Source organism: Lycium barbarum, chromosome 5 (genome assembly GCF_019175385.1).
Source record: "Lycium barbarum isolate Lr01 chromosome 5, ASM1917538v2, whole genome shotgun sequence".
NCBI classification, from domain to species: Eukaryota; Viridiplantae; Streptophyta; class Magnoliopsida; order Solanales; family Solanaceae; genus Lycium; species Lycium barbarum.
In genome coordinates, this window is record NC_083341.1 from 3,070,447 (window position 1) to 3,093,390 (window position 22,944).

At 35.5% G+C, this 22,944-nt stretch overlaps 3 protein-coding genes across 3 annotated transcripts; 1 reads left to right on the forward strand and 2 right to left on the reverse strand.

Moving 5' to 3' along the window:
• Positions 1-599: 599 nt before the first annotated feature.
• LOC132642125 (multiple organellar RNA editing factor 5, chloroplastic/mitochondrial-like) lies at positions 600-1,710 on the reverse strand. The gene is made up of 2 exons (XM_060359393.1): positions 1,295-1,710; positions 600-711 (listed from the first exon to the last, which is right to left on the reverse strand). The coding sequence occupies exons 1-2, from the start codon at positions 1,708-1,710 to the stop codon at positions 600-602; spliced, it is 528 nt and encodes a 175-aa protein (XP_060215376.1).
• Positions 1,711-2,758: 1,048 nt separating this feature from the next.
• On the reverse strand, positions 2,759-11,979 carry LOC132640149 (peroxisome biogenesis protein 12). Its single transcript, XM_060356612.1, has 10 exons — positions 11,709-11,979; positions 7,893-7,998; positions 7,366-7,514; positions 6,336-6,585; positions 5,854-5,963; positions 5,153-5,227; positions 4,766-4,852; positions 4,544-4,630; positions 3,593-3,730; positions 2,759-3,046 (listed from the first exon to the last, which is right to left on the reverse strand). The coding sequence occupies exons 1-10, from the start codon at positions 11,814-11,816 to the stop codon at positions 2,975-2,977; spliced, it is 1,182 nt and encodes a 393-aa protein (XP_060212595.1). The 5' UTR covers positions 11,817-11,979; the 3' UTR covers positions 2,759-2,974.
• A 2,641-nt stretch (positions 11,980-14,620) lies between these two features.
• On the forward strand, positions 14,621-21,677 carry LOC132640150 (deaminated glutathione amidase, chloroplastic/cytosolic). The gene is made up of 9 exons (XM_060356613.1): positions 14,621-14,883; positions 16,369-16,505; positions 16,829-16,957; positions 17,932-17,990; positions 18,347-18,459; positions 18,540-18,632; positions 20,195-20,297; positions 21,054-21,136; positions 21,415-21,677. Exons 1-9 carry the CDS (start codon positions 14,689-14,691, stop codon positions 21,451-21,453), a joined length of 951 nt encoding a protein of 316 aa, XP_060212596.1. The 5' UTR covers positions 14,621-14,688; the 3' UTR covers positions 21,454-21,677.
• Positions 21,678-22,944: the final 1,267 nt, after the last annotated feature.

Genomic DNA, 22,944 nt, shown 5'->3' on the forward strand with positions numbered 1-22,944 from the left:
ATGAAGATCCAACGGATGGATCCCCAAACCACCCCCTACCCTCACATACCCCATACCCCACTTACGTCCGTACCCCACCTACCCACGTCCCATCCCACCTACCCCCATCACTAGACGTTGCACTCCAAATTCAAAAATCACTTATTTTATGAAAAAAATATTCTTGGAAAACATCGTTCCATCATACCAAACACACCCTTCACATTGAAAAATTAGATGTAACTTATCAAAAAGCGTATGTTTATATTACCTTCCAAGGACTTTAGCAAGGGTTTGGACATATCAATCAATCATTAGTTGTTTATGGGCTACATGACGTGAATATTTTCAAAACTAGACATAGAGCGTAATTTGTTGGAAATGCTCTTACAATGACATTTTTCAATTTACGTACCAAACACAAAGGAAAATCACTTATATTTCAAGAAAACATTTTCCGTCACACCAAACACAGCCTAATGCTCTAACCTACCATTATCTGAAAGGTGTTTATACACAAGTAAGGGCTACATGGCGTAAATATTTTTCAAAAATAGACATAAAGCATAATTTTCCCTTACCTTCCAAGGACTCTAGCAAGTGTTTGTACATAACACTAATCATTTGCTGTTTATGAGCACCTTCACCACCAGGTTTATAGGTTTATCCATTACAATAAGCCAATGTTCATAATCACAACCCAGAAACAGTGTGGCCATCTCAGTCGGAGCACTGTCAGTCACCAGTTCCAGCAGTATACGGTGAGTTACCTGACCGGTTCACTCTGAACCAGACCGAGTTAAGACTAAACAGTCGAGTTAAGACTAAACGGTTTAAGGAAATTAGAGTTCGTAGGGAGGAGAGAGTGTGAAAGGAGAAATGAAGATCCAAGGGATGGATCCCCAAACCACCCCTACCTGCCTAACCCACCCCTTACCCCACCTACACCCCCTACCCTCACATACCACATACCCCACCTACTACCCCACCTACCGGATCCCACCCCACCCCCCACCTCGCCTACCCCACCACCAGAAGTTGCACTGCCAATTCAAAAACCTTACAGTGTTTTGCTTTAAATATATGGAAATGCTCTTAAAATGACATTTTCCAATTTAAGTACCAAACACAAGAAAATAAGTAGGAAAATCACTTATTTTCCTAGAAAATATTTTCCACCATACCAAACACAGCCTAATGCTCTAACCTACGTGTTTATACAAAAATATGGGATAAATCAGGTAACAAACATAAAATACGGGCTACATGACGTAAATATTTCAAGAAATAGACATAGAGCGTAATTTTGCCTGACCTTCCAAGGACTTTAGCAAGGGTTTGAACATAACACTCAATCATTTGCTGTTTATGAGCACCTTCACCACCAGGTTTATCCATAACAATAAGCCAATGTTCATAATCACAGCCCGGAAACAGTGGGGCCATTTCAGTCGGTGCCCGGTCACCGGTTCCAGGAGTATACGGTGAGTTACCTGACCGGTTCACTCTGAACCGGACCGAGTTAAGACTGAAGGGTTTAAGGAAATTAGGGTTTGTAGGGAGGAGAGAGTGGGAAAGTAGAAATGAAGATCTGACGGTTGGGAGAGATGGTTGTTGAGTAATGGACGGTGATGATGAAGATGATGATGATGACGTGGATGAGAGGAGGCGATAAGAGTAACGAGAAGTGTAAAGAGTACGAGAAATTGATTTGGTGATTTTGGAGGCCATTGTTGAGGTTTTTTGAGAGCTTGGGAGTATTGGAGGCTTCGAGCTTTCAAGGGTTTATAGGGGGTTTATTGGGTACTCGGGGTTGGGGGGGGGGGGGGGTACTGGCACTAATTTATTGTGTAGATTTTTTTTTTTTTTTACATATAAATCAAATAAATATTTGTAATATTAAAATTAGTTCTGTGTGTCGTGGCCTTCTGATCACATGACAGTGTCGCCTAGAATTCCCTTTGGTGTTGTAATATTAAAATTAATTTGGTGTGTCTTGATCTCCTTACCAGTCACGTCAAAACTTCTTGTACTGTGCCTTTTTGTTTTGTCTTTCTTTAAAAAAAATATATATCAGGTGTGACCCAACAAGTCATGTCATTAATGATATTACTATAATTGAGCTTGTTTTAAAAGATAAATCTTAGTAGCTCAGTTGCTTGTATACCTGAACTTTCACCTTTTTGGTAAGAGTTTGATTTTCATCTCGTAATCACCTACCCTTAAAAGTGATGTTTGTTACAAAAAATAAGATAGGAGTAATGACTCATAACGATACTTTTCACTGCATGAAGGCAAAAAGATAAACTGTGAAGTCAGAGTCTGTGATACAAACGGACCAGCTTAGTTACCATGCACAATCTTGGCAGGCAAGCTATGTTAATCCATCTTCAGCTTTGATTCATTACGCTTACAAGCTCCTAACTAGTTTTAAAGTTTCTTGCCACCTAAAACTTTGCCAAGAGAGTGCTATTTTACTTTTGATCTTATGTACCCATATACTTTTTCTCTCATTGGCGAAGCGACTATGTATAAAATTATTGAAATTCGAACTCATAACGGTGTTTTCAATTTAGGGGAAGAAAATATCAACAAGATAGCATTGGCTTAGACCTTAGTCTAGTCAAAAGAACTAGAATGCACCTAAATACAAGACAGCTAAACCTCACTAAAAGGCACATACTACTCGAATTTGAACTCAAAACTGTGTGGAGCTACTGTTCCATCTGTGAAATACTGTACATGCCATAGAAGGGCCGAAGAGAAAAAGGAATAGAGATTAGTGTAAACACTGGATGCGAATAATTTCTTTCTTTTTTTGTGATTATGTGCATTCTAAATTTTGAACTACAACAATTGGGCAAAAGTAGAATACACTCGACATATTTTGCTGAAAGGTAATGACATGATTTCGGCCTTGGAAAAAAGTTTACTTATAATCTTATCTTATAGAATATTTCCTATCTTATTCATCCCTTCTGATCCTGGGCAGAAATTAAACATCATGAAATAGTCTTCTGATCTGATCCACAGTTGCAGGCATCAGTGTCACAGGGCATCGCTTATACTGCACAAAAGTAAAGATCATGAGCCGGACATATTCACAAAGAGTTTAACTTCCATGTACTGACTATGTAAAACAATCATATTGCCGAACATAATAACTGGAAGTAGAAACCTAGAAAATAAAGCAGGTAACCTGGTAGAACAAGTTGAAGTACATTTTTTATTTTTTATTTTAAATTAGAACAAGTTGAAGTACATTGATAGATAGTGTGAAGTTCTTTAATAGTATGTATAAGTTAAAATTCATTTAGGCAAAAAGAAGGAATCAAGAACAAATCTATATGAATCAGCTCCGCGTTTCTACTAACAGCTAGCAAAACAAAGGGTGGTAGATAGTCATCGGATAGCTGCTTAGTAACGAAACAATCTGACCAGAAAAATATTTAAAAGGAAATCAGCAGAAAATTAAATCATTCTACTTGCGTTTTTTTAAAAAAAAAAATTGCAATTACGGGGCATGGAATTAGCAGATTAACTATAAACCAATATAACATTGCATTTGTCATTATGTGATTTATTAGTTTTCCCGCTGAATCTGGAATTTCACCTGAGAGACATATCTGAAAACGCAAGAATAGCAGAAGACAAGTCCTGAAACTGCCACTACTGAGGGATTTGCACGCTTTTGAGAGCACAAAGGACATAGCGTTCTGTCTGAAGGTAGTGGAATTCCCTCTTTTGCAACCTGCTTAATTGAAAAACGTTATGCACAAGCATTCTTGTGGGATAGAAGAAGAAACTACTTCATCTATGCATAATAAAACTAGTATAAGACCAAAACGGAAAAACTTTCTCCAGATCCATATTTCACAACAACAATATACCCAGTGAAATCCCACAAAGTGGGGTCTGGCAGATCCATATTTCACCAAAACAGAAAATGTTTTCCAAAGGAGGCTAACACTAATTTGCTATGGATTTAGATTTTAGACAAATTATGATTTGTAACCATTTTGCCCGCTTCCAATTGGTAACTGGTTTAGATACTGATTCTCATTTATATAAACTATGTTAAGGAGGCCAGAGCAAGTGAGCTTTTATACAAGACAAAGACTTTATTGGCCAAGTGCAACCATTTAATATTGGCACAATGATGCTCTCCCATACAAAATCACAATATCCTGTACAAGTATGTAACGCATAATTCATATTCATATTACATCCTTAGATCCAGCTCCTGTGAACTGCTTAAATGGATTGGTGTAAATGACAAGTCGGAGATGAGTGATCACAGATTAAAGTTTCAGAATGATGGTTGACTGGCAAAAGGCGAAAAACATGTATTAGATGACAATTTTCGGAGTTAAGCGCCCCTAATTGCTACCAAGTGCCAAATGTATTTGCTCACCCAATAAGAAATATGAACAAATAAGAAAATCTTCTTCTCCACCGAGCTAAGCAAGGTGATAAAGTGGGATCAGTATGGCTGTTAAAGTATCTTTTACATGTTCCAAATTAGCAAATTGCAAGATTCCTTCCAGAATGGAAATGTACTCACTTTTGGGGGTGGAGGAGGAGGTGGGGTTGGATAAACAGTTGGAGCTGACATCCTTTCTTCTGCTGACTGGTACCACCACTCCATCATCTAAGTACATTGAAAACAAAAAAAGGAAATATAATTATAGTATCAAGACATGAGCATAACAAAACTGGAGAAGAAAAGTAATCTTTCTACGGAACAATTCAGAAAGCTGCAGAACTTGAGTTAAACAACACTTACTTTAAAGAAAAACACCGCAGCAATGAGGCCAGTTTGAGCATAGTCGAGAACTCCATATGCACAACTTAGTAAAGCACTTTGTACTGCCTGAAATGTTAACGGATTCTAAGTACTTAGGTCAGAATATTAGCTGCGATGATAACTTTACACAAGCGTGTATGAAAATATTAAAGAGACCGGACACCTCCATTTTATTTTCTTGAAAAAGTACAGGGGACCGCGAATAAGAAGTAAAAGTAATACCAAGAAAGAAAAGCAAAAAGGGGATATATAGTCCCAACTAGCATAACATGCTGCTCCAAATACCACCCACCCCCCAAACAAAGGAAGAGAATCATAACAGAAACATGGAAAAGAGATGAAGAGATTTATGGGATGAACACAGACCTTTAGCCAAGGGGGTCCACGAAGTCTCTCGCGTTCACGGCTTCTTATTTTAGAAATCCTAGAAGAAGTATCCATCTACCTTGACATCACATAAAGGAAAATCTTAAATAACATGGTATAAAAGAGGAATTACCCAGTAAATAAGATCAACTGGTTAATACAGTAAATAGGATACACACAAAATCTAAGTTGAACGTTGAAACCTTTGTTTTTTATACAGATCTAAATTGAAACTTATACCCGTTGATTCAAGGTAGCCTCAAAGCACTGCATCCTCTATAGAACTTGTTCTTGATAAGGTAAGCATGAGACAATAATCAAACCAGAAAGAAACAAAATTGCAACTGATTATCCACAATGTTCAATTCCAAAAGGAACCTCCACGCATCAGAAAATTACATTATCTAATTGATCATTCAAATACAGATAGTTCGCATCACTTGTAACACATTTGGATGCTACCAACATATTGAGTCAACTAACATCGTACCATTAGTACATTTTCTTTCAGACTTTCATGCTACAGTACCTAAAAGTTCTCGGAATTCATTCTGATTCTCTGCTACCTTACATGTATTTATATAATTATTAGTCCAGGCATTGCAAGTTCTCCAAATGGATTCATACTTCACTTCTAATACCAACAAATAACACCTTTCAGACCTAGAGAGATACTAACAAGAAACTGTCTGCAGACATACCAGCTCCTGTCCTGTAGCCCGACAAACATGAATACCAAGAGCATGGAGTCCTAGAGAGTAAAATCCAGTAGCATCCAGCAAATATAGTAGCTGGTAAGCAAATGATAAACCTGCAGGACAATTGACAGGAAAAGGTGAATGATGGCACCAGGACCCGCTCAAGATCTCTATTGGAGGTGATGGCTGTGTATATAATGTGTATGATATTTTAATGGCAAATTACTTTTAACTTTTAACTGAGAAGCTCAAAAAGATAAAAGGAGGCATTTTTGAGACGGAATTGCAACAGTTTCACCATGAAGGTTAGAGTCCTTTCGGCATCGAGCAAGTGGTAAAGCCATTTAAGGGCAACATGAGTGATTAATACATGACCAGAATGAATCGGATTACCTTCTTCATCTCATTTCAAAAAGTGAAATAAACAGTACACACAAAAAAGGGAGCATAGTCACAACACAAATCAGAAATTGAGCTCTATATACCTTCATTTCCAGCATGTATCCATGGGTAGCAAGCAGCTATGATCTTTCTGATTTTCTTTCTCAAACGCTCTCTAACTGATTCTTCTGTATCTGAACCGCTTGTTGAAACTATGGGGTTCCCGCCTCCATCAAGATAGTCAGTGTCACCAAACCTCTCACCCTCGTGGCCCCATAAACTAGCTTGAAGAGCAGCCTCTCTTTCTTTATTGTAGATTGAATGCAATTTTGATCTAAGATATGGCAATACAACCTAAAGAAGCACATCCACATTATGCCATTGCATTTACCAAAAGCAGTACAACTTAAAAGCAAAAAGTTGATTCAAGCAATCATTTTTTAAGTCACGGCTTTTTTTTTTTTTTACATATATTAGATGCTACAGCCTACAGTATAGATGCCAGGAGTGGCTTTTAGACGCAAGGAGCAATTCTTCTGCAGAAAATCTTCTGACAAGAAGAAAGAAATAAACTCGGGGGGGGGGGGGGGGGGGGGGGGATGGATATAAATCACTTGTTCAGTAGGAACTGCCTCTCAGTCGGGGACAGGGCTTGGTAGGAATGGAAGGGGCGATGCATGTCAAAGATAAACCTTGTTAGTGAGTTGGAAGATCAGCCAAGAGGCAAGAGGGATAGACATCAGAGTTAGTACAGTTGGTTCTCACGTGGACAGCTTGGAGGTAAAGGAACAGAAGGGCTTCCGAGGGGACTGAAAACTCTTGTCATAGACTCTTGGAACTATTTTTTTCTATGCATTTCTGGAGCATACTTGAATATTCCTACACATTTAGATGATTAATTGCTTTTCATTGCGAGGTCTGTGTTAGACTTTCTTCTTTTGGCATACAGCATTTGTACAAGATTGCCCTTCTTCGCTATCAATAAACATTCGATTATTTAAAAAAAGGAGGTTCAACAAGAATAGCCAAAGTTTAGTAGGACAATATAGCAGTGATTTTGTTCCACGGGATCAATCAGAATATGAGAAACTTATAAGCAACGGCATAAGTGAGTATTCAAGTGTAAGAGATTACCAGAAACACAACCGAAAGAACTTTTTGGCGCTTCTCCAACCCAGTGTGATTAATTTCTTCTCTGGCGTCTAGACCTTTGTTATCTCCTTTAAGTTTTATCTTAACTGCCCTTCTTCGGAGGCCATATAAAGACTCAGCAAAAGACCCATCTGAGAACAAGTTAGGAATGAATTTGCTAAAGCTAAAGCACATAATTAGCTCCGCCTTCAACTAGAAACTGCAATTGTACCAGAGAATTCACACACGCCCGGATAAAAAAGAAAATACTAGTAGTAGACCAAACTGCAAATACTCAGCATTACTCTTTGGGGAGTCAAAAACTATAGTCTTTTTGTGCATTTTAAAAATAACGTCTACATAGACTTCAGTAGTTTTACATAGTTTCTACTTTGTAAACATTATGTTAGAAAAAAAAAAACAATATTCATAATAATGTCTGAATAAAGACTAAAACTAGATCGTCTCATACTCAAAACGAGTCATGATTTTTGGTAGGAAGGAGTATCTGGAAAGATAAATACGTTTACCTGTAGTTCGTAAGCTATGCGTTTCAAGAACTAGTGTAAGCAAGGCGAAGCACTCATCCTCGTAATCTAGAATTTTATGGATGAAAGGTCTTCTTAAAGCTAAAACCTGCAAGCAAGCAAGCAAATGATTAACATTAGCCATCACACGTTCACATAAACATATGACATTAACTACACCTAACCAACAATGATGCCTCAATTCCAACTAGTTGGAGTACACGGATATAAATCCTTATATCCATTCCACTCCATACTGCCCCACTATATTTCAATACTAATAATATGTCTTTAAAGACACATCTACTAAGTACATCTGCACAACAATAGTAACAACTATGCCTCAATCCCAAACTAGTTGAATTACACTAAATCCTCAAAATTCATTACCCTAAAACATTACACTAATACTAAAAATTGTATTTTAAGACGCATCTAATAAGCACAGTTGCGCAACAATAATAAAACCCACCCCTCAATTCCAAACTAGTTAAATTCCGCTACATAAATCCTCAATGCTCATTACGTTCCACTTGGACCTGTTTCTTTCTAATACTAATAATTCATCTTTTATGCTAATTTTGTCTTCTAAAATATATCTAATAAGTACAACTGAATAGCAATGATAAAACGACGCGTCAATCCCAAACAAGTTCAATTCCGCAATACAAATCCTCAATATTCATCACACTCCAGGAATGCCACTGGGAGCAAAATCTAAATCCATAGGAATTTGGGACAGTGTTATTGAAAAATGTGAGAAGAAACTGGCTAGATGGAAGACTCAATACTTATCTTTGGGGGGTAGGTTGACACTCATTCACTCAGTCTTAGATGCTCTTCCTACATATATGATGTCTTTGTTTCCAATCCCAGCAGGGGTCATTAAAAGGCTGGAGAATCAGGAGAGCATTCCTATGGCAAGGTAACAAAGAAAAGAAAGGGTATCATCTAGTCAAATGGGAAGCTCTTACTTTTGGAAAGAAATATGGAGGTCTGGGAATCAGGAATTTGAAGATTCACAATAAAGCACTGAAGATGAAATGGTTGTGGAGACTTACCAATGAGAATCAGACTCTATGGGGTAATGGGGTAAAGTTATAAATGCCAAATATGAGAAGGAAGACAAATGGATGACCAAGGAGGTTGATACACCATGTGGGGTTAGTTTATGGAGGTCCATCAGGACCTTTTGGAGTGAACTGAAAAGCAAAACAAAGATCAAAGTCCTGGACGGTAACAAAACTAGCTTCTGGGAGGACAACTGGCATGAAATAGGGATTCTTAAAGTACACTTCCCCGACATATTCAATCTTGTGCTTCACCAACAGAAGACTATAGCAGAAATGTGGACACCTCAAGGTTGGGAGATAACTTTCAGAAGATTACTCAATGATTGGGAGATGGACAGAGTAACTGAATTTTACAGCATACTCGCACAATTCAGTGCTGTACAGGCAGGTGAAGATGTATTGAGATGGCAAGGTAACAACAGTGGGGATTTCAAGGTCTATGCAGCATATAGGTTGATGAATCGGTCTAATCAGCAGATTGATAATTGGCCTTGGAAACATATTTGGAGAACTAACATCCCACACAAAGTGGCTTGTTTTGTGTGGCTCTTGGCAAAGGAAGCTTTCCTCACCGAGGAAAATTTAATGAAAAGACGGATAACATTGTGTCCCAAATGTTTTTTGTGTGGAGATAAAGCAGAGACAGTTAACCATCTATTCCTACATTGCAAAGTGACTGAACAGCTGTGGCGAATTTTCTTTAACCTTAAAGGCATATCCTGGATCATGCCTGGAAAGATTACAGAAGCTTTACAGAGTTGGGAGGAAGCAGGGTCTATGGCAAAGAACAGAAGTAGATGGAGAATTGTCCCTGCTTGCATCTGGCGGACAATCTGGAAGGAGAGGAATTCAAGATGTTTTAAAAATATAGAGAATAGTATGCAGAAGATCAAACTGAATTGTCTTTTGCTATTATGTTTTTGGTGTAAACAGATGTTTTCAGATGATACTGCTACCATAATTGATGTGCTAGATTCAATATGAGGTAGATCAGTTTAGCTTCTGAAGTATATATATATATATATACATACAATAGTTACCAGTTTCAAAAAAATATTCATCACACTCCAGTTGACCCGTCTCATTCTAATACTAATAATTTATCTTTACACATACATTAAGTACATCTGCACGACAATAATAGTAACAACTATGCCTCGATTCCAAACTAGTTGAATTATGATTTATGCTGAATCCTCAATATCCATCACCCACCATTGTGACCCATTTCATTGCAATACTAGTAATTGTATTTTAATAAACAACCACCCATCAATTACAAACTAGTTGATTTATGCTATACAAATCCTGAATACTCATTATACCCCACTTGGAGCCATTTCATTCTAATACTAGTAATTTATTTTTTAAGACACATTTACTAAATACAGCTGCACAACAATAATGTAACAACTATGCCCCTGATTCCAAACTAGTTGAATTATGCTAAAACCTCAATATTCATTACCCTCCATTTTTGACTCATTTCATCGCACTTACAATGACTGTCTTTTAAGACATCTCTAATAAGAACAGTTACATCTCAATCCCAAACAAGTTGAATTCCGCAATATAAATCTGCAGTACTGATTACACTCCACTGGGACCCATTTCATTTCAATACGAATAATTTAACTTACAAGATACTTCTACTAACAGTGGAAAACAATAATAGTTAACAACTATGCCTCGATTCCAAACTAGTTGAATTGCGCTAAATCCTCAATATTTATCACCCTCCATTCTAACCAATTTAATTACAATACTAATAATTGTATTTTAAGATACAACCAGCTGAAAAAAAAAAACAATAATTAAAACTACCCCTCAACCCAAAATTAGTTGAATTCCACTATTAAAATTTCAATATTCATTAAACTCCACTTGGCCCATTTCATCCCAATACATAGTAGAATTATGCTAAATCCTCAATATTCATCACCCTCCATTCTAACCCATTTAATTACTTTACTTTTTTTTTCTTTTCAGCCTGGTGCACTAAGTTCCCGCTATGCGCGGGGTACGGGGAAGGGCCGGACCACAAGGCTCTATTGTACACAGCCTTACCTTGCATTTCTGCAAGAGGCTGTTTCCACGGCTCGAACCCGTGACCTCCTAGTCACGTGGCAGCAACTTTACCAGTTACGCCAAAGCTCCCCTTCATTCTAACCCATTTAATTACAATACTAATAATTGTATTTCAAGAAACAACCAGCTGAAAAACAGTAATTAAAACCACCCCTCAATTCCAAACTAGTTGAATTCGGCTATACAAATCTTCAATACCCATTACACTCCACTTAGACCCATTTCATCCCAATACTAGTAATATTAATAGAAACCTTAAGCTTGGTGTCGTTTGTTACGCGGACTAAATTATCCCGAGATTATAATGAGCTCGTTTGGATTGGCTTATAAGTTGCTTATAAGCTGTTTTCAGCTTTTTTGAGTGTTTAGCTGGCCAGCTTAAAGTCATTTTGTGCTTAAAATAAGCTCAAAAAGATAATTGGACCCATTTGACTTAACTTATCTAAAGCAGCTTATAAGCTGAAAATAGCTTATAACTTATAAGCCAAAAAAAAAAAAAAGTTAGACTACCAACTTATTTTTTTTTTTAGGCATAAGCCCATCCAAACAGGCTCAATCACAAGGTTAGTGGGATAAGGTGTAATATCGCATCCTTAAGATTGTGCTTCATTTTATACCAAAATTAATGGATAAATGAAGGAGAAAAAGGGAAACTTACACCTAAGGAATAAGTTAAAGCGGCACGGAGACTAGAAGGTAATTGTTGAGCAGCAGCCATTTCGAAGAAAGTGGGACGAGTCCCTTGTCCTCCTACTTGAAACAACATCCTTTGATTTGTGTTGTACAAATTGCTTGCTTTCTCAACTGATTTCCACTCTTCTCTTAGTTATATAACTGTGAGACGATGTTGGGAAGAGCAAGATGATAAAACAGTTCTCTTCTCCTTTCCTTCTTTTTCACGGAATTTTTTATTTTTTTTGGTTGTTGAGTACTCTACAAGGGGAAAGTGTAAAAAATATTTTCCGTTATAAATTTGGAGAAAAAATACTCCTCTCGTTATTAAAAAATTTAAATATGTCTTTATCTTAACGAAAATTTCCAAATTCCTCAAAATAATCTGATTTTATTTTTAAACCCGCTTTATTTAAATCTGACATAACTACATAAAAAGCCCAAATACAACCAACTTGTTCCCGAATCCTATATCTCGAGCCACTAGGCACACAAAAGGTAACCCATGTGAGTTTTTTATTTAGTTGGGTTAGATTTAAATGAAGGGGGTTTAAAAATAAAATCAGGTTATTTTGGAGATTTCCGTTAAAATAAGGGTATATTTAAAAACTTTAATGAATGGGGGTATTTTTACCCAAATTTATAATAGAATATATTTTTAACCCTTTTTTCCAAAGTAGAAGGGCATTTTTGTCCCTTTTCCCTTTATCTTTCTCTTTTCTCCGAAGGTAGAGAAAATAAACATTAGATTTAATTCTCCAAAGGTAGAGAAAATAAACATTAGATATAAAAATTTTATGAGTTTCATAGACACCAATGTTTTAAGGAAATGATGTTTTAAACCCTCTTAGCAAGGGGAGAACATAGTTTGGGCCAACTGAAAATTCGAACTTTTCGAATATTTGATTCGAAATTTTGGATTATAGATTGAACTTTGAATTTTATTTTTTAAATTTTTGAGTATCGAATACTTCGGATTTTCGAATATCCAAAAATTCGAAATCTTTATACCTTACTCATATCACATGTGTCCAATACTAATTAGTTCAATAGATTAGTATCCTGCGGCCCTATCAATTATAAGTCTAATATGGAATTTTCTACTAAATTGAATATAATATAGGATTTCCTTCTTTCTCAAGTCTCACTCTCACCCACGAGAGACGTTCTTCTTCTTTGTAAGCATTGAAAAGCGAATGCCATATTTCTAGCTCTAAATTGATTTCACATTATGCTAAGACCTATAACTTGATCACAGGACACACGAATTTTGTTCAAATAAGCCTGCCTTAAAGGCTCAAAAATCAAAATTCAAAATATTCAGACCAATTAATTCGAAATCGAACTTAAGAAATCCAATCCGAACTTATTTGAATTGTAATTTCTTCAATACATCGAAGTTAAGAAATTCTACTCTTGTCATTTGACTAGAAAAATGATCATATAATCATCTTTTATGTTATTTTGGCAGACATCACGTGTTATTATTTTGTTAAAAATCTCTCGTAAAAGCTCATACAACTAAAATAATACTCCCTCCGGATAAAAAAAAAAGAGTTCACTTAGCCATTTGCACACCCCTTAAGAAAATACTAACTCCTAGACAAAAATAGATAATTTGACTAAACTACTCCTAATTAAATAGACATCGGGATTTGATCATACAACACTTAATAGGGGCAAATATGGAAAAACAAGGTTAATTCTTTCTTGATTTGTTAAGTGGACTCTTTTTTTGATCCAAGAAAAAAAAGTTAAGTGGACTTTTTTTTTTTTTTATCTGAAAGGAGTATTTGTTAAGAACTCTAAATCGGACTTCCTAAGTTTTTTCTAGCAATGTTTTTTACAATGTTAATCTGCCGTAATCAGGTATTATCCAGGATTGTGATGAGATGGATAGAATCTCTCCAACATTAGTAAGAGGTCTTAGGTCAAGTTCGAGCCTTGTGATGAAAAAAAAAAAAGAACTAATAGAGATTTTTTTTTCTTCCTAAAATGCATATTACATACCACAAACATTGTATTTGAAGTGTTATCCCTTATTAAGTGTTCATTTTGGAATTAGTGTATTATCTAAGCCATATTACACAGAGTAAATTTCCTAAAAGGTCATTTATTTATTGAGAATTAACTTCAAGTATCAATTTTGTTTCTTTTATGATTAGAATATCATCCAACTATCACTATTATCCTCGTAATATACTAAACACGAAATCTTTTTTCTCTCCCGTTGACATGCCATGTCACATAAAATTCTATGTTTTTAATAATAAATTTATTTAACTCATCAACTCCATTTAACTCAACCCAAACCCATTTAAGCAAACAATTAATATTTCTTCCTTTTTAGTTTGATTTTGTTTTTTGGGTCAATATTGATATTGGTTAGTGCTATTATTTTAACGCTATAAATATCTGAATTCTAGAATAATTTTTTATTTTAACACATAAAAATACTTTATTATGTGTTCAAGAATAAGACGTAGTTCGAATATCTAAATTAAATCTGACAATTTTAAGAGGGCGTGTCTATGCATTACCTATTACACCAAAATAATTAAAATCCATGTCCGTAATTTGACATTACCATTCTTTTTTGGCACTAAATGAATACTAAATTAAAACTCATCGTACTAATGCTATATAGTTTCAGAACTACTGAGAAAGAAAATAAGGTCAATTAGCTAAAGCTCACGTCAGCTGTACAGCCCGTTTGGATTGACTTATAAGTTGCGCATAAGCTGTTTTCAGTTTTTTGAAGTGGTTGACTGATCGACTTAAAATTATTTTATGCTTAAAATAAGCTTAAAAAATTAATTGAACCCGCTTAATTTAACTTATTTAACGCAGCTTATAATATGAAAATAGTTTATAATCCAAAAAAAAATAAGCTAACCTATGTCAATTTTTTTTTATTTTTTTTTACTTATAAGCTGAATTTTTAAGTCCATCAAAACAGGCTCGTAATGAATTTATGTCTGAATACAGAATTGACTAGCACGAGAAGCTTCCGTTACAAGTCCACCGTGGCATCTGCTCGCACCGTCAAAGTCGCCGGAAAATCCATTTCCATGGCTAACTCCGTTAAAGTCGCCGCTGCTCAAATGACGTCCGTTAATAACCTCGCCGTTAACTTTGCCACGTGTTCTCGCCTCGTTAAGGTATACATCCGATACCCGTATTTTTTTTTTTTTATATATATACGTTACTGCGTGTTCGTACTTTTTACTACACTGTAATTTAATGTACAGATGCCGCGTATTCATTACTCTATTTGTTCACTTTTACTTGTCACGTTTCGCTCGTTGAGAGTCAATTTGACTATATTTATGGAACTAAATTGAATTAGATTAATTTAATACTTTAAAATTAAAATTTAGATGTTCGAAAACTATACAAAAAATAGTATAAGTCGCAGTTCTTTTAGATGTTCGAAAACTATACCAAAAATACTATAAGTTGCAGTTCTTTTAGATGTTCGAAAACTATAAAAAAATACTAAAAGTTGCAGTTTTTTCTCATTACTATATCTGTTCACTTTTACTTGTCACATTTCGCTTCTGGAGAGTCAATTTGACTTTATCTTTGGAGTTAAATTGAATTAGATTAATTTAATATTTTGAAATTAAAATAAAATTTAGATGTTCGAAAACTATACAAAAAATATTATAAGTTGCAGTTCTTTCTCATTACTCTAACTGTTCACTTTTACTTGTCACGTTTTGCTTCTGGAGAGTCAATTTGACTTTATCTTTGGAGCTAAATTGGATTAGATTTGTTCAATATTTTAGAATTAAAATTTAGATGTTCGAAAACTATACAAAAAATACTATAAGTTGCAGTTCTTTCTCATTACTCTATCTGTTCACTTTTACTTGTCACGTTTTGCTTCTCGAGAGTCAGTTTGAACTAGATTAATTTTGATATTTTAAAATTAAAATTTAGATGTTCGAAAACTATACGAAAAATACTATAAGTTGCAGTTCTTTCTCATTACTCTATACTCTATCTGCAAAAGTTTGTTAGAATTATATGAGGAAGCAAAATGATTTGGCAATGTTGGTCAAACATGGTTGACTCTTGTTTTTGTTTAATTCTTGTAAACTAGTGATGTTGTAGGAGCAACTTATGCTTCACGAATCACAAGTATGTTAGAAAATCAACGTATCAATTCGGCTTCCATGGCAAATCATTTGGGGTCAGCTATTCGAAACCTTCATATGTGCATTAGTTCCCAATAACTTGAAAACTTCAACAACTCTAGTCATTTAATTGGCACAATGAAACTACCTGCAAGCCGGTAGTGTGAACTGGAATGCACTAATTCTTATGGAAAATAAAGTTTCTCACATGATCCAATACCGACGGATTTATGCTAACAATATGTTTATCAGATCCTAACAGTTATGGCAGTTGGGGGAATATATCTTGCTGTTGCTAAACGTGAGAAAACACAAAGAACAATTTCGTATTTTTCACAATGTTATGAGTAAATGAAGTTAAACATATCCCCCCCTCCCCCCAAGGGAGAGCGAGCTTCATGTTCTCTTTCTTTCCGTCATTCTGAAATGCTGTTGTCAATAGCTACTATCTGATTGGTACTGATGTGTTGCACTATTTTTGCTATATCATATCTTCTATTCCAGGAAGCAGCTTCAGCGGGGGCTAAATTGCTATGTCTTCCTGAAAATTTCTCTTTTGTGGGAGACCTACAGGGAGAGAGTCTTAAAATTGCTGAGCCCCTAGATGGACCTATTATGAAAGGCTATTGTTCTCTTGCAAGGTGTGACCATGAGAGAGAAGTTGGCTTTCTCCATCTAATGCACATTGTCCTGTTTCTAGAAGCGCTAATATGTATTGTCCTAACAACTTGTTATCTCATTATTTGGCATTTTTTAATGCTTAATGATTATGTGACCAAACATTCTGGCTTACTCTAACAATCTATTACTCTCTTTTGTCTGGTTGGCGTAGATTTTTCTGTCTTCTCTCTCTCTCTCTCTCTCTCTCTCTCTCTTCTCTCATGATAGCTTGTGGGTGATTCTTGAACTTGAAGTGGTATTAGTGGATTCAGTCAAATGACATCTTATCTGCCATTAATGGCAGGGAATCAAATATTTGGTTGTCGCTAGGAGGATTCCAAGAAAAAGGGAGTGATGATGCACACTTGCGCAACACTCATGTTCTCATTGATGATAATGGAAATATTAGGAGCACTTACAGTAAGATGCATCTGTAAGACTCTTAAACTTGATTTTATTAGACGTTAGACTAAGGTTGTCATACTTAAGTTGTTTAGTACTTTCATACTGTTGATAATAAAACAATATTGTACTTCTGTTTTGATCATTAGTCATTACCATGGGTTTCTAATGTGAGGCGGTAATATAAGAAACAATGTTATGTTACCTTGTAAAGAAATATAAGAAACAATGTTAGACATACCAAGTGAGCCCAGTATGAGTGGCAGAGAACTAATGGTTGATTGTATAAATTGAACTGGTTTTCTGAACAGATCAAACAATTTATGACATAATGCAGACCAACTAGAGTTGGCTTAATATCCAGGCAACTCTAATACACATTCAAGAGCTACATGTCGTGTACCATATTCTATGAGCCTTGAACAATCTGCTACTCTGTTAAAAACAGTTGATACTATGGTCACTTGGTTTTTAAGTAATGTGAAGTCCTTGCTAAATGAATGCATGATAGCATCATTTTCTAAATATTGAGTTACTGAAGTATCTGTGTTCTGTGAATAAAGAATGCTAACACGCATATAGTCAGATAGGATATCCAAGTACTTTTTACTTTACATTTCCTTATTACCTTACAGAATTTTGAAATGGAACTTGGTTTCTATAGCATACTGTAATCTACAAGACAGTAAAGACCCCTTATAATGTATTTGTTATGTAAACCATCTAACTAATTATTTGAAGACAAATTTTCGTCTGGAATTGTGAGACACGGGATATAAACAAATCAGATGGATATATTTGCCAAGCAGTTAATAGTTGTAAAATAGATGTACCATGGAGGGCTTTGCAGGCCATGAAAATATATTTTAGTCCAATTGTATTAGTTTTTTTTTTTTGGATGAATTTTGATGTATGAATCATTGTGAACAATCTGAAAGCAACATGACCCTTGGCAGCTCTTTGATCTACCTAGAACGCTAATTGTTGTTTATGCTTAATTTATAGATTTGACGTGGATGTTCCTGGAGGTGCAGTTTATAAAGAGAGCAGTTTCACTGAAGCTGGTAGGAAACACAATATAACCATGCTAACATTTATTTCCCTTAGACAATGTTTGGATTTAGCTTCTTGTATGGAAAAAACTTTTGGAGTAATAATCTTAGTGGATTTTAGATTGAACAATATACAAAAAAAGATGTGTGGTTTTACCATTAGGGTTAGCAGAAATATTTGATTGGTCAGTATCAATGGTCCATGCTTAACTTCTTAAATTTATGTTGTACCGTTTTCCTTGTCTTGAATGTTGCTTGGCACTAGTACACTCTATTGGTCTAAATATCTAATTAATCATGTCTAGAGTACAATAATCGGCACATTAACTTCTTTTTCCTTATGAAATCCTACTGACTAATCCTCATAGGAAAGGATATTGTTGCGGTGGACAGCCCCTTCGGACGTTTGGGTGTTACTGTTTGTTACGATTTAAGATTCCCTGAGTTGTATCAACAACTGAGGTTCCATCATGATGCACAGGTATTATGCGTTCGTCCCTTGTTTATCTTTCTCCAAAAAGAACACTGTAAGTTGATTAAAAGACTTTCATATGGTTTCAGGTTTTGTTAGTACCTGCTGCTTTCACCACAGTGACTGGTCAGGCACATTGGGAGATTCTTCTTCGCGCTCGTGCAATTGAAACACAGTGTTATGTATGACTGTTATTTGTTATATTTCAATTCTGACCTTTCGTTTGAACACTATTTGGTTATTCATGTTTTTCTAAATTGGAATTGCAAATATTTAGTTAGGCAATCTTAGAGGTTATGGAATGAAACAATATGTATGTTGGTTATGTGCAACCACACAAATTTCTTTCTTCGCAGTGACGATTTAAACATTCTTTTTGCTGGTATAATCTAGCTGAATTATGTTCCTGGTAAGAGTATCATGATCAATCAGTTCCCTTTTCTTTTTTGAAATCTCTGTAAATATCTTTGTGTTTTAATAAAAATGCTTGGTGAGAAGAGTCTCTTGTTTTCATCTCTAAACTGCTATATGTACCATTCTTTTCTTCTCTGATGATGCGGGTAGTTCTTAGGAATTCTCTGACCAGTCTTCTAATTTTCTGATAACTACTGCTTTAGTGCAGTCAATGAACTTAGCTTTTGCTTTTTGTAGCTTATCATCCCACAGCACTAACTTGTTGCTGATTGTGATGAACAACATACACTTATTAAAAAAGACAACTGCTAGGCTTAACATTGATCTGTCTGATGGTGATCTAACCAGTTTCATGTAGATGGACAGCTTGTTAAATCCTGCTTCTATGGCAGGCTGCAGGACTTTTACTGGCTCTACCTTTAGTTAAGGACTTAAAGAGAAGTTTTTACTTTGGGATTTGGTGAAAAAAAAAGGATTTCAAAAAGCCTTGATTGTCAGAAGCAGTTGTGTTTTATCTTTTTTTCTTTTCTGTTTTCATTTCTTTTGTGGGAGGGACAGTGGGGGGAAGTGGCAGAAGCAATGCTCCCATTATTATTTTTTTGGAAGAGGGGAGGATGCTTGCAATGTCCAATTTTCTTCACTAATTTTCCAAAAATTTAAAATTATTCTCACAATTCAAGTGTGCCATTTTCAGATTGTAAATTTTGAAGTTCAGCAAGTTTTGTCTTGCTCAGTTGGAAAAGTTTGTCACTCATTTCATACAAGCACCACTTCATATTAGCTTGAATATTCATAGTCCTGTGTTCTTGGAAAACATTCTTCATATTAGCTTGAATATTCATAGTCCTATGTTCTTGGAAAACATTCTTCATATTAGCTTGAATTCATAGTCCTGTGTTCTTGAAATGCATTCTTCAATCCTTCTCAAAAAGCATTCTTCAAAGTGGTGAATTATGGGCAAAAATCATAGAAAATCTCACTTCATTAATTTTTGCATTAGCTGTTTTCTACATCTTTTGGTAGTGTTTATTCTTCCTAAGAAGGTGGAAATTTGTATGCCGTCAACCTTGGGGTTATGGTTGTAGCAAAGAGGTTACAGCTCTCTTCAATGGCTTTATGTTGACAGTGATGCATTAGGTGTTTTTTAATATTAGATATTCCAAAAGCAATATTTTCTTTGATTTATGGCGTTCATAACCTTCTTCCAGATATCCAAATATTAACTGACATAGAGTTAATTCTAGTATTTGTTTTTAATCTAATTTTTTCATACTCTTTGACTTCTTCCCATTGTGTCCCTTGTGGATACTTATGATTAACATCTTAACAGGTCATAGCTGCTGCTCAAGCAGGGAAGCATAATGAAAAAAGGGAAAGCTATGGAGATACCTTAATAATTGATCCATGGGGAACAATAGTTGGTCGGTTGTCAGGTAAAATTTAATTCCATTCACTATATAGGAACTCCTTTCTTGTCTCTTTTTTCTGTTTAATGTATCGACAATGATTTTATCTCATGAGCAAGAGACTGCCGCTTTTACAGCAAAAGGATACCTCATTTATTATCAAGTTTTTGTTGCTACGGAAGCCATTATCTGACTTTTACAAATGGTTTTGGCTTCACCACTTGGACTTGTTTTGAAAATGTTAGATAATCCTTCAAGTGTTGGGTTATGAATTATGATTATAAGTTTGAAAAGTCTAAATGGAATTGCATGGGAATCTCATTAAGTTTCTTGCTTCATAGCAAATTTTGGTGCGAGGAAACTCTGCTTAGATTAACAACATTCATGGATGATTTCTCTAAGCATTCAACATTCATGGATAATTTCTCTAAGTATTCACATATAATGCTTCTGCGCATGAGCTCTGATGGGACCACTCCCCTTTTGGCTGAAAATAGTGTGTAAAATTGAATTCCTGGATTTGTTTCGACTGAAGGGTCTTTTATGAGGAATGATGAATGGACGACTACTTTTTTCTTTTTCATGGTGATATAAACATTAAGCAGACATATCCATCTTCTACTTTGCTCGTTCTTTTAGTGGCATGCTTTAAATGCGACATGTTCGTGGGCCTCCATAAGTTGGTCCCGTCTGGGAAAACCGTAAAGCTTTTTTGCAATGCTGTTTGTTTATAACAGTCAGAGAATAAGTGTATATGACAAATTCGTCTTGTTTCTGCTTCAGATCGGACGTCAACAGGTATTACTATTGCAGATATTGACTTCTCGTTAATAGATTCAGTCCGAGCAAAGATGCCAGTATCTAAGGTGAGTAAAGTCTGCTAATGTATATCAGGGACTGAGATTTGTTTTCATCCATTTGCAATGACACAAGGTGTTCTCTTCTTTATCAATATTGCTATCTGTATTTGTTTCAATAGTTGCTAACATTCATTAAATTTATATGTTCAATTTGGAGATTCCGGTTTTCATCTCTGTTTGTGCATGTCTACACTCTACCACACAACTCATATTTTGTCTTGAAAACATTCGAGTAAGGTGTTATACTTCCTTTTCATATAGCTTTGAATCTTTTCCTTTTTCAGCACCGCAAGCCTGCTGAGTTCTGGAATCAGCCTCTATGAGTTAGCGGGTATTCATTATATATAGCTGTTGTATTCACCCAATCGTTGCCACCAGACTTTGGTCCATTCGTGTATGCTGCTTAAAAAGGAGCACTGGCCATGTGGTTCGTAACATAGTAAAGTGTATACATTTGACATAATATCCCTTGTCTATCAGTAGCAGCTACTGGTGCTGAATTCTCATGTCTGCATTATGAATAAAACGTATCCTTCTTTTTCATTTATCTTCAAGCTTGCCATAAATGGGGATTCATATAGCCGACCTCAACTTGTTTGGGAGTGAGGCATAGTTGTTTTTATTATTGCTTGCCATAAGGCACGTAAAAATTACCGCAGTGCAGTGACCCTGGATTTCGTGCTCCTTTCATGCTCCTAAGTCCTAAGTACTCGAGGTGAAACGGAAAAATAGCAACAATGCTAGTGCCAGTGGTATACCGAGCACATGTAATAAGGGAAAAGAAGAGAAACTTTGGACATGGGATATGAATAATTATCCCCTCGCCTTACTTTGGTTGTATATAAGTATTTGCGGGCTTATCTAACAGCCAATATGACTTCTGTTTGATGAATGAGGATGTGTCCTTGAGATTACAGCTCGTGTATTTGAGGTACTTTTGATACCATGTCCGAGCTAGTTTGTGTGCATATCTACAATTTCATTCTTTTCCCAGCACAAACACTTATAGGTAGCATATAATTGATGAGTTTAATATAACTGAGTGTTTTCCACGCGAGCATAGATTAATTTTTGAAATCCATAATATCAAAAGTAAAGGTTTAATGGTAAGAATGAAGTCATCAAGTTCAAATCTTGAATCCGTCTTTGCAGATACGTGATGACTTTGCCTATCAAGGTTTATTCAAATGGCAAAAAATATTTGAGATACTTTTCGTTGTTGCTACTTGCTAGTTGATTCGACATTTCTACTTCAAGGAGCATTTTGAAAAGGTCCCTTTTTTATTTTCAGAAAGTCGCGATGTTTCCTCACTTTGATCCATTTGGAAGTTCATGGCAAATTGTTTGAATAACATTACAAGTTGAGAAAAAAAAAAGAGTAAAACTTGGCAACCGTAATCTAATGTTATGCGTTGATCATTGAATTCCCTTTCATGTTTGTTACACATACTACAAAAGTATTTTTCTTTTGGTTACAAAATAACAACAACAACAACAACATATCTAGTGAAATCCCACAGTGTGGGGTCTTGGGAGAGTAAAATGTACGCAGATCTTATCTCGGAAGATAGAGAGGCTGTTTTCGGAAGACCCTCGGCTCAACAGGTTACAAAATAACAACACTGGAAGAGAAATATATGAAATCTCCTCTCTTTCTTTCAATCCATCTAGGAACTAAAACAATACTATCACGATCTAAATTAAACCTCCATAAAAAAGAACACATCAATGAGAAGTTAATTCGCTAGTCTAATGAGCCTTCCTCTACGAGGAATGAAGAAACTGTGAATAAAACGACATCAAATTTAGGATGG